Source organism: Gymnoscopelus braueri (genome assembly GCF_963280865.1).
Source record: "Gymnoscopelus braueri genome assembly, chromosome: 22".
In the NCBI taxonomy this organism is placed as follows: Eukaryota; Metazoa; Chordata; class Actinopteri; order Myctophiformes; family Myctophidae; genus Gymnoscopelus; species Gymnoscopelus braueri.
In genome coordinates this window covers 41,579,844-41,594,182 of record NC_137624.1, presented here as the reverse complement: position 1 = coordinate 41,594,182, position 14,339 = coordinate 41,579,844, and the positions used below count along the sequence as shown (strand labels likewise).

The 14,339-nt window shown below is 38.6% G+C and overlaps 1 protein-coding gene across 1 annotated transcript; it reads left to right on the top strand.

Moving 5' to 3' along the window:
* Window positions 1–2,543: 2,543 nt before the first annotated feature.
* LOC308079032 (uncharacterized protein) lies at window positions 2,544–14,229 on the top strand (the record flags this gene model as incomplete). Its single annotated transcript, XM_080420369.1, has 9 exons — window positions 2,544–2,616; window positions 5,203–5,496; window positions 9,046–9,172; window positions 9,273–9,352; window positions 10,285–10,396; window positions 11,901–11,983; window positions 13,510–13,621; window positions 13,722–13,801; window positions 14,111–14,229. 9 exons carry the CDS (start codon window positions 2,544–2,546, stop codon window positions 14,227–14,229), a joined length of 1,080 nt encoding a protein of 359 aa, XP_080276495.1.
* Between the last annotated feature and the right edge of the window lie 110 nt (window positions 14,230–14,339).

The following is a 14,339-nucleotide window of genomic DNA, read 5'->3' as shown; positions in this document are numbered from 1 at the left end:
CCGCTAACCCCACCTTGGGTATTGATTAAAAGGGTTTAGTCATTTTCAAGAAACAACACCCTGGATTTAGACATTATTAATACATTCAGAATAATCAAACCAGTAATCACAATAACTTGCACGCGATTAGTAGGATAGCCAATAGTAATTAAGGTGATTATAGGCATCGAGGGATTAATGGGTTGTTCCTGGTCGATGCCTATAGCTGAAAAGGGGTGTGGCCTTAAGATGGAGATTGGTTAACGAGCTGGAGTGAATATCTTACGCCATAGGCTTATGTGCTTCCTATGAGTGAATTGAAGGTTTAGTTCACTAGGATAGGAAATTACCTGTTAGTCAGAGAGCCTATACGGGACGGACATACCTCCGTAAACCGCCCGGCGACAATATATATGGTGATATATATAAATATATATATATTACAAATACTATTTAACTATTTCTTTTCAAGATATTTTTGAAAATAGCAGATCTACAAGCTCACTGTGAGCTTGAAGATCGGCTAGTTTCAAATAGCCAATGTACTGTATAGGTTTAAAGTGCTAACGTAGTCTAGTCACCTCTTTAGGGCTTGTTTTCATATAACTGGCTGCTTATTTCTCTCACAACATCTGGCAACAACAAAGAGATTTCCACTCTGGAAATGTGCAGATACCCTGTGTGCACTTATACCGTATGTTGGTTTGTTCACTGTTGAGTGAGAAAACAATGTTGCACACCAAGCAAATAATCTGGGGACCCACCCCAAAATTATTTAGGGACCCAGACCCACAGTTTGAGAACCACTGTCTGAAAGGATGGTTCACACTCCCTGGGTTCTATAGAACTGTGTGGCTGCAGCCGATGAGGTCACACTGATCAGTTCACGTCAACACTCAGTGGAAACATAGAAACCAGTGGTAAGACTCTCACCGTAGAGACAGAGCATGGCATGAAACACTCTGGGAAAATGTCAACATGCAACACACACCACAACCACAAACTAAGATACAACACCAACTGTAATACAAACACAACACCAGTGGTGGAAAAAGTACTCACATTATTTACTTAATTAAAAGTATCAATACTGCAATGTAGAAATACTCTGTTTCAAGTAAAAGTCCGGAATTCTAAATTTACTTGAGTAAAAGCACAAAAGTATTGGTATCAAAATGTACTTACAGTACCAAAAATAAAAGTACTCATTATGCAGAATGTCCGATTTCAAGTTTTCAAATGTATGAAACCTTTTGAAAATAGCAGATCTACAAGCTCACAATGTTAGAGGTTCACCAGCAGGCCTGAACACCCTGAAGCTGCTACAACTACACTGTACACAGAGCCGGTGCATGCGTTGGGCAACCAGGGCAATTGTGCCACCACAGGTGAAATAGATTGTATTTATTATTGCGCTCGCTACCAAGCTACTTAGGGCATAAAAGGGACACAGAGACAGATATAGAGATCTCCATATGGGCATGAGAGGGACAGAGGCGGGCGGAGACAGACAGACAGACAGACAGACAGGCAGGCAGGCAGGCAGGCAGGCAGGCAGGCAGACAGACAGACAGACAGACAGACAGACAGACAGACAGACAGACAGACAGACAGACAGACAGACTATGGGTACAATGGGTACAAGGGGGGCATGCATAACAAATGGGCATCTGCCTAGTTACATGTCACTTTTGTAGTGCCACATAAATAGAGTTTTTAATCTACTGTGGATTGATTGTTAATATTTACTCATGTTCACCTCATGTCGCCTGTATAAATGCAGGTAGAGACTTGGATGGTAAAAAGTGGGTTAAACTGAAAACTACAGGATTATATCAGACTTTTCCTTTCACGCTACAGTAGTAGGCCTGTATCTGTGTGTATAGAACCGATTTGTTAAAAGTTATAATTGCAAGTAGTCTCAGAAGGTGTGTTGATGATAACCGCTTCCTGTCAGAATGTCAGTAAGAAATCTGTGAAGTTACAGAGAAACCACATCCTGATGAAGAGACAGATAGCCTTATGATGCAACGTTTATATTTAAACCTGTTATATTAATAGTAATCAGAATAAGTAAGGGATACAATCTAGAGACTGGGTGTTTCGAAAATGGATAAGATTTGATAATCCATTCTCAGTCCATTCTCAGTCGTGCTTAACTTGACATTTCTGTCAAAATGAAGGCCTTGATTTGAGGTGACTTTACTCTTAATAGGGATACACATACAACTATTTTACTTAAATTTACTACGCTATCAACTATGAAAAAAGATTTCAATACGTATGTATGTATATATATATATGGTGATTTATTTGATTACCTGGGTGTTCTTTTTTTCCCATCTAATAATAAATTGTAACAACTTGCCCTACACTGTATGGGAGGAGTTACATGTGAAAAGTGTCATATTAGTTGGTTGTAACTTCCACCCCTTCAGTTTCCATCTGGAACAGGAGAGCTGACGTCTAAAGACAGATATAACATCAACATTAAGCACTATTAATATTGTTTGCTGGTTGTCCGTTTGTATTATTTTAAGATCATTAGGAACGTTGTTAAAAACATGAAGGCGAGCCTCAGGGCTCTGTGGTTGGTGGTGTGGCTGTTGGCAGTGTCTGGAATCAACACGGCATCAGGTAGGTGATGACTTCAACTTCAACAAGAACTTGGAAAAACTCAAACTGAATACATTGTGTGTCAATGAATACAGAAATAAATAGTACAGAAAAAATAAATGTGATTAAACTAAAAACGATTTAAAATATTTAAATAAATACAAAAAGGAAATAAATACAGATAAATACAATATTGTGTACTGAAATTAACCAGACACACATTTTACTGCTGCTGTATGAACAGTATGGTTGAGTCTTTGAGATTGCGTCCATGCTACGGTAGAGATTGTGGAGTTTTTGGTTTAAAAACTCCTCCGGCCAGCCGGCGGGCGGGCGCGAGTGTAGTTGAACATGTGAACCTTGGCTCTCCAGATGACAGGCTGGTGACTCCGGTGTGTGTGTGTGTGTGTGTGTGTGTGTGTGTGTGTGTGTGTGTGTGTGTGTGTGTGTGTGTGTGTGTGTGTGTGTGTGTGTGTGTGTGTGTGTGTGTGTGTGTGTGTGTGTGTGTGTGTGTTAACCACTTATTTTAACAGATAAATATCACATACCCTACCTTTAACACATACATTCAATGTACATGTGTTTCATTCTGGGAAGCATGGCATCTCCACAGTGCAATGTCTGACATTACGCCATATTGACAGCTGAGCCTATACGTGCTGCATCAAATTAAACGAAGTGTTGAACTGAACGGGGAAGGCTGACTTTATTAACTTTACACAAATTTGAATTACTATAGATAAGATACGATAAGATGGAACATCTGGTCTTCACCATGTAAAGTTCTCATTAACCTTTTGTCTCTGCACGCTCGCTCTTTGTCTCTCTCTCTCTCTCTCTCTGTCTCTCTCTGTCTCTCTCTCTCTCTCTCTCTGCTGATTTTATAACATAGCAGCTGGTATATACTGTATATGATATTCTACATTAAGATGCAAAACGTAAAACTGTATCTTGATGTTTTTTTGTGATGTGGTTTTCTGTCACAGTGGATTATAAAGGACCGTTTGAAATTCATGGCAGGGGGCCACTGTTGGAAAACAGGGGAACAGGGGAGGGTCAAGGTTAACACAAATTAAAAAAATACTCAGTTATATATTATTATAAATATAAATATATTGTTTTTATTTTCAGTCCAGGGGAGTGTCAAATAATTGTTAATGGTCAAATTTTAAATATACAGTATACATAATAAAGAATGAAGAAGTCCCTTCCTAAAAAAGTTAAATAATATTTTAGTAACGGACCTAAAAAAGACAGACTACGGTGGACTAAAAAATATAACCTCCATTGATAAATATAGTTTACCGAAGCTGTCTTGTCTCTGATGTAATGAGAGCAGAAGAAAGGCTTTATCTTTACTTCATTTACATGATGATAAGTGCTTCATTCTGAGATGCAAGGCATCTAATCTCACAGTGCAGTGAGTGATATAGTGACAGCTGAATCTACCTGCTGCATCAATGCAATGAAGTGTTGAACTGAACCAAAAGATGGAAGGCTGGAATTTATTAACTTTACATAAACTTGAATAACTCTAGAAAAGATAAGATAAGCTAGAATAAGATAAGATAAGATATTATCTGGTTGTCAAGTTAAGTTCTAATCAGTAAAAAGGAAAAACAAAAAGTGAAATAATATGTATTTGTACATAATTTGTATTTGTATCTCAAATACAATTCTCAGACAGGTATTTTGTATTTGTATTGTGATCATTGTTTGACAGAGTATTTCTAATTTGTATCAAAATACTTTATTTAGTGTATTTTTTGGGAAATCTCTGCCAACTCATATTCATGAATGGTTTCTGATTATTGAGTTCTGTAAAAATGTTGTTCCTGGTAGCAGATGGAATTTACATACTTATTGGTGTCACATGCAGAGTTACATTTGGTTGTGTGTGGGTACAGTATATCAGTTGTCTATATATATATCACCCCAAATTAGGGAGGAATTCATTTGCATAACGACTAAATAGGGAAGAAAAAAGGGTACAAAGCTAAATCTAATAATGTGTATTTGTACGTAATACATATTGGTATCTCAAATGCATTTCTTTAAAGTATTTTGTATTTGTATTGAGATTATTTTTTTACCTAGTATTTCTAATTTGTATCAAAATACTTTATGCATTTTTGGCAACTCATATTCATGAATAGTCTCTAATTATTGAATTCTGTAAAAATAACTCATGTGTGTAAATGTAGTTCCTGGTAGCAGATGGAATTTATATACTTTTTGGTGTCACATGCAGAGTTACATTTGGTTGTGCGTGGCTACAGTATATCGGTTGTCTATATAGTAGTATGAATCAAAACTGAAAACTAATTTAATTATATTAAATAAATAAATAAATACAAAAGGAAAATTAATACAGATACAATACAATATTGTGTATTGAAATGAACAAGACACGTACTCCTGCTGGTTGTGTGATTGATATTTTGTCCATACTACAGTACAAATCGAGGGTTGGTTCATTTGAGTTTAGGTATTATTATGGTATTGTGGTCAATTATGTTTACTACTAAATCCATTTTTACTATATCTGACATTAGCAACCGCTTTAATTGTTCAACTCCACTGAAATAATTTTCTCCTCACCCACAGACCACGATGTGTACGTCCAACCGGATGGAATCCTTGAATTGCATCCAGATAACAGCTCATTTACTGAGCCCATCACTGGCATCCTGTGGAAACTTGGCCTCGATAAGGTAGTAGAATGGGATCAGGGCTTTGGTCCTGATGTGGATTACAACGGGACATTTAGAAACCGCTCAGAATTGAATAAAGAAACTGGACATTTGGTCATCAAAAATATGACCGAAGAAGACAATGGGATATATTCTGTGGAGATAAACGGCAGACTGCAGAACAAGACCTACAAGGTTACAGTGAACAGTAAGTATGCGTTTTGTCCTTTAATGCTATGAGTTTGTGTTGCCTTTCTATCATAATATCCACATTGTTCAGTACATATCTGTTCAGTCCTCAGGGGAGAAAATTATTTTTTTTAGGGTTAATGGATGTTTTCTTATGAACGAGAATCAGATTATCCTCTGTGTGTGTGTGTGTGTGTGTGTGTGTGTGTGTGTGTGTGTTTTATTATTGTGTGTGTGCGTGCGTGCGTGTGTGCGTGCGTGCGTGCGTGTGTGCGTGCGTGCGTGCGTGCGTGCGTGCGTGCGTGCGTGCGTGAAGTACTCCGCTCTGTGACATAAACCATTGGTTCTCAAACTTTTCAGACCCCCCCCCCCCCCCCAGACAAGCTTTTTAAGCACTCACACAAGAGTTGAGGCTGATGAGGCATTACATTAGTTTGACTCGGTTCCACAGATACATATTGTGAAAATAGCTGATCTACAAGCTCACAACTGCAGCGAGGCGTTGTAAGCAAGTAGATTGGCTATTCTCAAAATGTTTGACGCTTTTCTGGGTTTTCTTTTCCTTTTAGAGGGATTAGGTCTTAAAGAGGGAGGGGGCCAGGGACGCCCATGAGGAACTCTAACTCTATGGTGTCATTATCATTATTATTATTAAGTTTTTTATATAATTGTACTGTAACTCATACAAGACTCTAGCTGTATTACATGCTTGTTTGGACTGTCAGCAGTTCTCAGACAGAATTTAAAGGTAGGGTAAGTGATCTTTTTTTGTTAAAACAAAAAGTTTTTTGTTAAAAGGTTAAAGCTTCTGCTACTGAACTAACACTCTATAATATAGAGTGTTAAATATCTATATTCTGATAGTAATCATATAGAGTCTATATGATTACTATCAGAATATATTAGTTATTTAACACTTATTTTAACAAAGGAATATCACCCTACCTTTAACATATACATTCATTATATACAAGTGCTTCATTCTGAGAAGCATGGCATCTCCACAGTGCCAAATCGGTTCAAAAGAAGATTTTCCTCAATTTAGCGGGTTTTGTTTGCTACTACTCCTAAAAATGTTGTCCAAAACTCATGCAAATCGGTACACATTATCTCATTAGTCATGTGAAGAAGTGGAGCCTGGCAGCATACGATTGCGGCGAGTTTGAGCTCTATTTTTTATAAACAAGAGACCGATTTTTACTGCTGGTATCTAATCTTTTCATTGTGTGTTGTCCTGCTGGTTTACTTTAGTTCTGGTATATAATAATAATTTGTTGTCATTTATTTGTTTGCAGCTAATCTTGGTTGAAAACAAACACAGATAAAGGCTTTAATATAATTATTTGAACGCAACTGTTCATGCAACTAAGTGTCTTGTTTCTTCATTCCACAGTCTGTCAACCTTACTGTTCAGGTCGAGGACTTGACTACATGCATCCACCACTTAATTACCTGATATATGAAGCAACTCTATACTGTCCACGCAGGGTTGTGTAAGTAGAATATTCTAAACAGCAGCCTAAGTCATATTCCTGTGAGGTGACTTTCATTTTACATGCTGTCGACCACTAATATCATTTCATCCATCTCCAGTGTGATAATAACAAACGGCCGGAGATGCGTGAATCCAGGGTCAATCTTGGAAAGGTCTATCATACATCATGATATAACAGGTAAGCTTGTGGAGAGTATGTCTCCACCAGGCTGGGTTGCCTAGCCAGGGCTGTGTAAGTCGGGGGTGCTGCCGTCAGGATTTGAAGAAGCTGGGGTAATAGTATTTCTGTGACATAAGCCTACAGGAAACACATTTTTGGTGCTCCCATGGCCACAAATGTGAACAATGGACCCTTCGCTAAGCCCCACCCACTCCACTCTGTGACTGGTGGTGCGAAGTTAGTCACACCCAGGCCTGGCAGCGCCTGGCAATCTCTGCTTCTCACCCATTGACTTGCATGTTAAATGACGGCTTTTCCCCTTAAAAATAATCGATCATTTCAGCAGCAATAGCTTCAAAATCTCTTCTAAATCTAGTCAACAAGGCCTGCAGTAGGCTATGCACTGGACACATGTGCATGACATTATTTCAATAAACTAAAAACACAGGAAATGTTAGAGGGAGTAATAGCCATGGATACACGACGGTCGTCTGTCTCGACCGTCATGGATGAATTTCAACCTGGTGTTTGCACTTTCTCCATTTATAGCCCGTACATCTACAGAAACGTTCATATTTCAAATATAAAGTGTTTATCCCATGGCCACGGATGTTACATTTATGTACGGGCTCTCAAAAGTACCCGTATCATCCGTATTGTTCAATAAAAAGCATTTTAATCTGATCGGTGGCCATTTTCTCCATATGCTTTCAACAAAGCAACCCTATCGGTTGGTAGGTGTATTGCACTCTGATACATTATAACTCTATGAGAAAATGGCCACCGATCGGATTAAAATGCTTTTTATTGAACAATACAGAATATACGGGTACTTTTGAGAGTCCCGTGCATCATTTTAACATCCGTGGCCATAGGGTAAGCAATTTATATTTGAAATCTGAACGTTTATATATATGTACGGACCGTAAATGGAGAAAGTGCAAACACCAGGTTGAAGTTGATCCATGACTGTAACAAGAGTTTTCATGTACCGCAGGGTAAGACTACAGTAGCAGTTAATAAATAGACGAACAAATGAATGAATATACTTTAACGTGCGGAATCCGAAACAGGCAGCGCTGTGATTCTGAATTTTGTTACGATCACGGTGAGTAGTAGCCTATTATTGACACCACCTGGGCGAGTGAGTCGTGTCGTGTAACTTTCCTGACGTTAAGCTGTGTATGTGTTCAACAACACAGCCATATTCAGCCTTGCAGTTTAAGTGCAGATTTCAGCTTGGGAAAAGCAGCCTCCAACGGGTTTGGGTACGTGGTTCATAGTCACCATTGCGTTATCGTGGTATTCCTATTCTTGCTATTATGTTGCAAATGATTGTGTGTGTGCGGGCGAAATAACATTGACAGCTATGGCAGGTGACGAAAGCTTGCCAGACCTATGCCAGGCTAACAACGGTTGCTAAGCTGGCATTGGACAATCGCTTTTGGGGTGGGGTTTAGCGAAGGGTCCATTGCACCATCTGTCATACAAAATCTATTTCCCCCCTCATTAAAAGTCCTGACGGCTGAACCCCACGACTGACATAGACCTGGGTAGGCGAGCAGGCCTGGTGGAGATCTGTGCTCAGAGGAGCACAGATCTCTAGAAATATTTTCTAATATTTGGATATCACCAACCAAAGTCATTCCTAATATAGTTACATTGCATTGAAAATAATCGATTTTACAATTCTGTCATCTATTCTTATTGACCAGTGGTTCTCAAAGTGGGGTCCGGGTCCATTACGGGGTTCCAGGGGGGTCCCCGGCAAAATGTGTTAATATAGCATCAAAAATCAGTTTAACCACTTTAACTATATACTACATAAGCTGTTTGAAAAATTTACAAGTTCACAACGCCTCACGGTGCGACACGCTGTGAGTTTATAAGTGTCTTGTCCCTTCATTCCACAGGATCCACAGGATTCCAACAAGTTGACTGCGAATGTTCAGATCAAGGAATCGACTCGATGAGCTTAAGTCTCATTAAGGATTACAAGATAAATGAGGCGTCTATATTCTGTTCAGCCAGGGAGATCATGTAAGTAGAATGTTCTAAACAGCAGCCTAAGTCATATTCCTGTGAGGTGTCATTCAATATACATGGTGTCCATCACTAATATTATATTATTCATCTCCAGTGTGACAACAACTGACGGCGAGACATGTGTGAATCCAGAGTCAAAATTGGGAAAGTCTCTTTATCAATTCAAAAGAACAGGTAAGAATAGAAAAGGGGCAATAGCATTTCTATGACATACAGTGCAACGTATCACATGTGGTGCTCCCATGGGCAGAAGTGAAAGTGCATCTTGAAGTGCATTGTATATAGAGGCCTCAACATCAACCCTCCATCTGTACGTGTGTGTGTGTGTGTGTGTGTGTGTGTGTGTGTGTGTGTGTGTGTGTGTGTGTGTGTGTGTGTGTGTGTGTGTGTGTGTGTGTGTGTGGTTTTGTCTGTGATTTCCGGCACCATTGGCTTGATCACAGCCAAACTGTGCACACACACTCCCTGGATGCCAGAGCGGAACCTCTGACCCAAGTTTTTCACATGGGCCTGTTATAGCGCCACCAGGAGGCCGATTTTTGCACCTAAAGAAATGGTATTACTCCTTAAAAAAAAATCCAAACATCACACAAATCGGTACACATTATCTCTATAGTCAAGTGTACAAGACAGATCGGTCTGATCTTTCATATTCCATCCTGATTGGCGAATACCGAACATTGCTGGCCCACAATAACCTGCCTGACCTGGTGGAGACCTGTGCTCCGAGGAGCACTAGAACTTTTTCTAGTTGGTCTATGTTTTCACTGATATCAAATGAAGGCATTGTATTAAATTGCTTTTAATTACCAAAATAAAACTACTACTAACTAACACTAAACATAGTTGGTTATCCAAATATTCTAGTTTCTATTGAAAATAATGGATTTTACAATTCTGTCTTTTATAGACAAACATCTGAGTTTAAGTCTATAATCTTTTTATTGTGTGTTGTTCTGCTGGTTTACTTTAGTTCTGCAGAGAATACTTTGCTGTCATTTATTTGGCTGCTAAGATCGTTAGTCAAAAATAATAATAAAAACAGATGGTTTTCATATTTAATTATTTGAATGCAGCTACGTGTGTCTTGTCCCTTCATGCCACAGGTACACCTATCTGTGAATGTTCAGGTCAAGGAATCGACTCCATGCATCCACAATTCATTAAGAAGTACCAGATAAGAGAAGTGACTCTATTCTGTCCACGCAGGGAGATCATGTAAGTAGAATGTTCTAAACAGCAACATAAGTCATATTCCTGTGAGGTATCACTCATTTTACACACTGTCCATCAATTCACTAATATTATTTTATCCATCTCCAGTGTCATAACATCTGACGACAAGGTTGATTGTGTGAATCCAGAGTCAAACTTGGAAATGTATCTCTTAAATCATAAAATAACAGGTAAGCTTGTGGAGAGCATATCTCCACCAGGCTGGGTTGCCTAGCCAGGGCTGTGTAAGTCGGGGGTGCAGCCGTCAGGATTTGAAGAAGCTGGGGTAATAGTATTTCTGTGACATAAAGGCCTACAGGAAACACATTTTTGGTGCTTCCATGCCACGAACGTGAACAATTGCACCATCTGTCGTACAAACTCCATTTCCCCCCCTCAGCAAATGTCCTGACGGCTGAACCCAACGACTATATAGACCTGGGTAGGTGAGCAGGCCTGGTGGAAATAAAGTTCTAATATTTGGATAATATCACCAACCAAAGTAATTTCTAATATGGTTAGATTGCATTGAAAATAATGGATTTTACAATTCTGTCATCTATTTTTATAGACCAGTGGTTCTCAAAGTGGGGTCCGGGTCCCTGATGGGGTTCCATGGGGTCCCTGATGGGGTTCAATAGACCATATTCACACGGCGGCCATGTTTCTATGAAGTCAATGAAAGTAGCCACCCCGGGTGGCGGCACTTTCAATGTTAAATTCCAATATGGCCGCCGTGTGAATATGGTCTATGGGGTCCCTGATGGGGTTCTATGGGGTCCCTGATGGGGTTCTATGGGGTCCCTGATGGGGTTCCAGGGGGTCCCTGGCAAAATTAGTTAATATAACATAAAAAAAACACTTCCATACGTATACTACATAAGCTGTTTGAAAATAGATGATGCACAACTTCACAACACCTCACGGTGCGATACGCTGTGAGCTTGTAGATCTGCTATTTATTTTTAATTAATAAACAACATTTTTTAAACATTAGGAATATTTTTTAAACATTTTAACAACCCAAAACTTGTATGGAGTTACTGGCACAAAATGTTTTCAGATGGGGGGTCCGCAGCCAAATGCATATTAATTTGGGGGTCCTTGACATGAAAAGGTTTGAGAACCACTGTTGTAGACAAAAAGGCTTGTTCATTCCTGGGGATAATACATTCATTTATTTGTCTGCTAATGTTTTAAGTCGAAAAAACTAAATGCATTAAAAACACAGATAAAGCATTTCATATTTAATTGTTTTAATGCAACTATTGTCTTGTCCCTTCATTTCACAGGTCAATTTGGTAACTGCAAATGTCCAGATCAAGGAATCGCCTCCATGGACTTAAGTCTCATTAAGAATTACAAGATAAATGAAGCGTCTATACCCTGTCCAGCCAGGGAGATCATGTAAGTAGAATGTTCTAAACAGCAACATAAGTCATATTCCTGTAAGGTGTCATTCACTATACATGCTGTCCATCACTAATATTATATTATTCATCTCCAGTGTGACAACAACTGACGGCGAGAAGACATGTGTGAATCCAGAGTCAAACGTGGCAACGTCTCTTTATCAATTCAAAATAACAGGTAAGAAGACTAGAAAAGGTTTCTCAGCAGAGCATTCATCTCCACCAGCATGTGAGGAAGCTGGGGCAATAGCATTTCTATGACATACAGTAAAACGTATCACATGTGGTGCTCCCATGGGCAGAAGTGAAAGTGCATCTTGAAGTGCACTGTATTTAGAGGCCTCAACATCAACCCTCCATCTGTATGTATGTATGTATGTGTGTGCGTGTGCGTGTGCGTGTGCGTGTGTGCGTGTGCGTGTGTGTGTGTGTGTGTGTGCGCGTGTGTGTGTGCGCGTGTGTGTGTGTGAGAGTGTGTGTGTGTGTGTGTGTGTGTGTGTGTGTGTGTGAGAGTGTGTGTGTGTGTGTGAAAGCCATCAGAATTGTCAAACAAACTATGCACAAACTACTATGCACCAACGAATCAACTATTCATTAAACTAAACACCTTAAAACTACTAGATCTAGTTGACCTTAATACTGCAGTTATAATGTACAAGGCATATAATAACCACCTGCTTCCACGCTGTATCCAGGAGCTGTTCTGGCCTAGAGAGAGCAGGTACAACTTAAGAGGAATTGGCATTAAAAAAAGGCAAGAATTAACAATAAAGGTAGATGTATATCTATTAAAGGGGTAAATCTATGGAACAGCTTAGATGATGAACTAAAAAAGTGTAGCTCAATTAACAAATAAAACTACTGTACAAATCTAACAAAATAGATAAATATAGTATGATACTTAATTCAAATATTTGGTATTATGTCAATATAACGATTGTTGATATTATACATTATCAAAGTATTAGATTATAGTATATATTATTATGCAAATTATTATCACATTATTATAAGATATACCACGGTAATATGCACTATATATTACATTACATACTACATTATATTATATGACATATATCAAATTATATTATTCTACTATGACATGGAATTTGATTTATACCTGACTGATATTGTATACTTCGAGAAAGTTGGTTTTGATTGATTGATTGATGTAGTTTATTTAGTAAGACATGAGAATAGTACATGACAGTACATAACAGTACATGGAAGTACAAATTCACAATACAAGGTCTACTAAACTGGAACTCTCATTAAGCATTAAGCTTGTTTAAGATGAGAACCCCATGAACACAAATCATGATGAAAAGTCCTTTCCTTTCAGTTATTTGCTTTTTCTGTTCTGTAAATGTAATTGCTTTTTGTCTCCGCCAGGCCGAAAGGCATGGCCGATGTTTTGCTGTGTGTGTGTGTGTGTGTGTGTGTGTGTGTGTGTGTGTGTGTGTGTGTGTGTGTGTGTGTGTGTGTGTGTGTGTGTAGATTTTTACAATTCTGTCTTTTATAGACAAACATCTGAGTTTTAGTCTCTAATGTTTTAAGTGTGTGTTGTTCTGCTGGTTTACTTTAGTTCTGCAGAGAATACGTTGCTGTCATTTATTTGGCTGCTAATATCGTTAGTCAAAAATAATAATAGTAAAAACACAGATGGTTTTCATATTTACGTTGTCTTGTCCCTTCATGCGACAGGTCAACCTATCTGCAAATGTTCAGGTCAAAGACTCGACTCCATGCATCCAAGACTCATTAAGAATCACCAGATATATGAAGTGACTCTATTCTGTCCAAGCAGGGAGATCATGTAAGTAGAATGTTCTAAAGAGCTGCATAAGTCATATTCCTGTGAGGCATCACTCATTTTACACACTGTCCATCACTAATATTATTTTATCCATCTCCAGTGTCACAACATCTGACGACAAGCTTGTATGTGTGAATCCAGGGTCAAACTTGGGAATCTTTATCGATCTCAAAAGAGAAGGTAAGAATAGAAAAGGCTGCTCGATGGAGCGCACATCTCCGCCAGGCTGGGTTGCCTAGCCAGGGCTGCCTAGACAGAATTTTACGATTCTGTCATCTATTTTTATAGGCTAAAGTCAGATTTTTACTCTAGTCTTTTCATTGTGTTTTGTTCTGCTGGTTTACTTTAGTTCTGGAAACAATAATGTGCTGTAATTTATTTGTAGGCTAATGTTAGTAAAACATAAAAACAGAGATAATGGTTTAATATTAATTTAACGTACATGTGTACTGTGCATGCAACTAAGTGTCTTGTCCAATCATTCCATAGGTCAACCTGTTCACTGCATATGTCCAGATCAAGGAATCAACGACATGGACTTAAGTCTCATTAAGGATTACCAGATAAATGAAGTGTCTCCATTCTGTCCAGGCAGGGAGATCACGTAAGTAGAATGTTCTAAACGGCAGCACAAGTCATATTCCTATGAGGCAAGGTTATAATAGTTTTGGATTTTTCATTATAGTTTAGTTTTAGTTAGTTTTGACAATGTATTTTC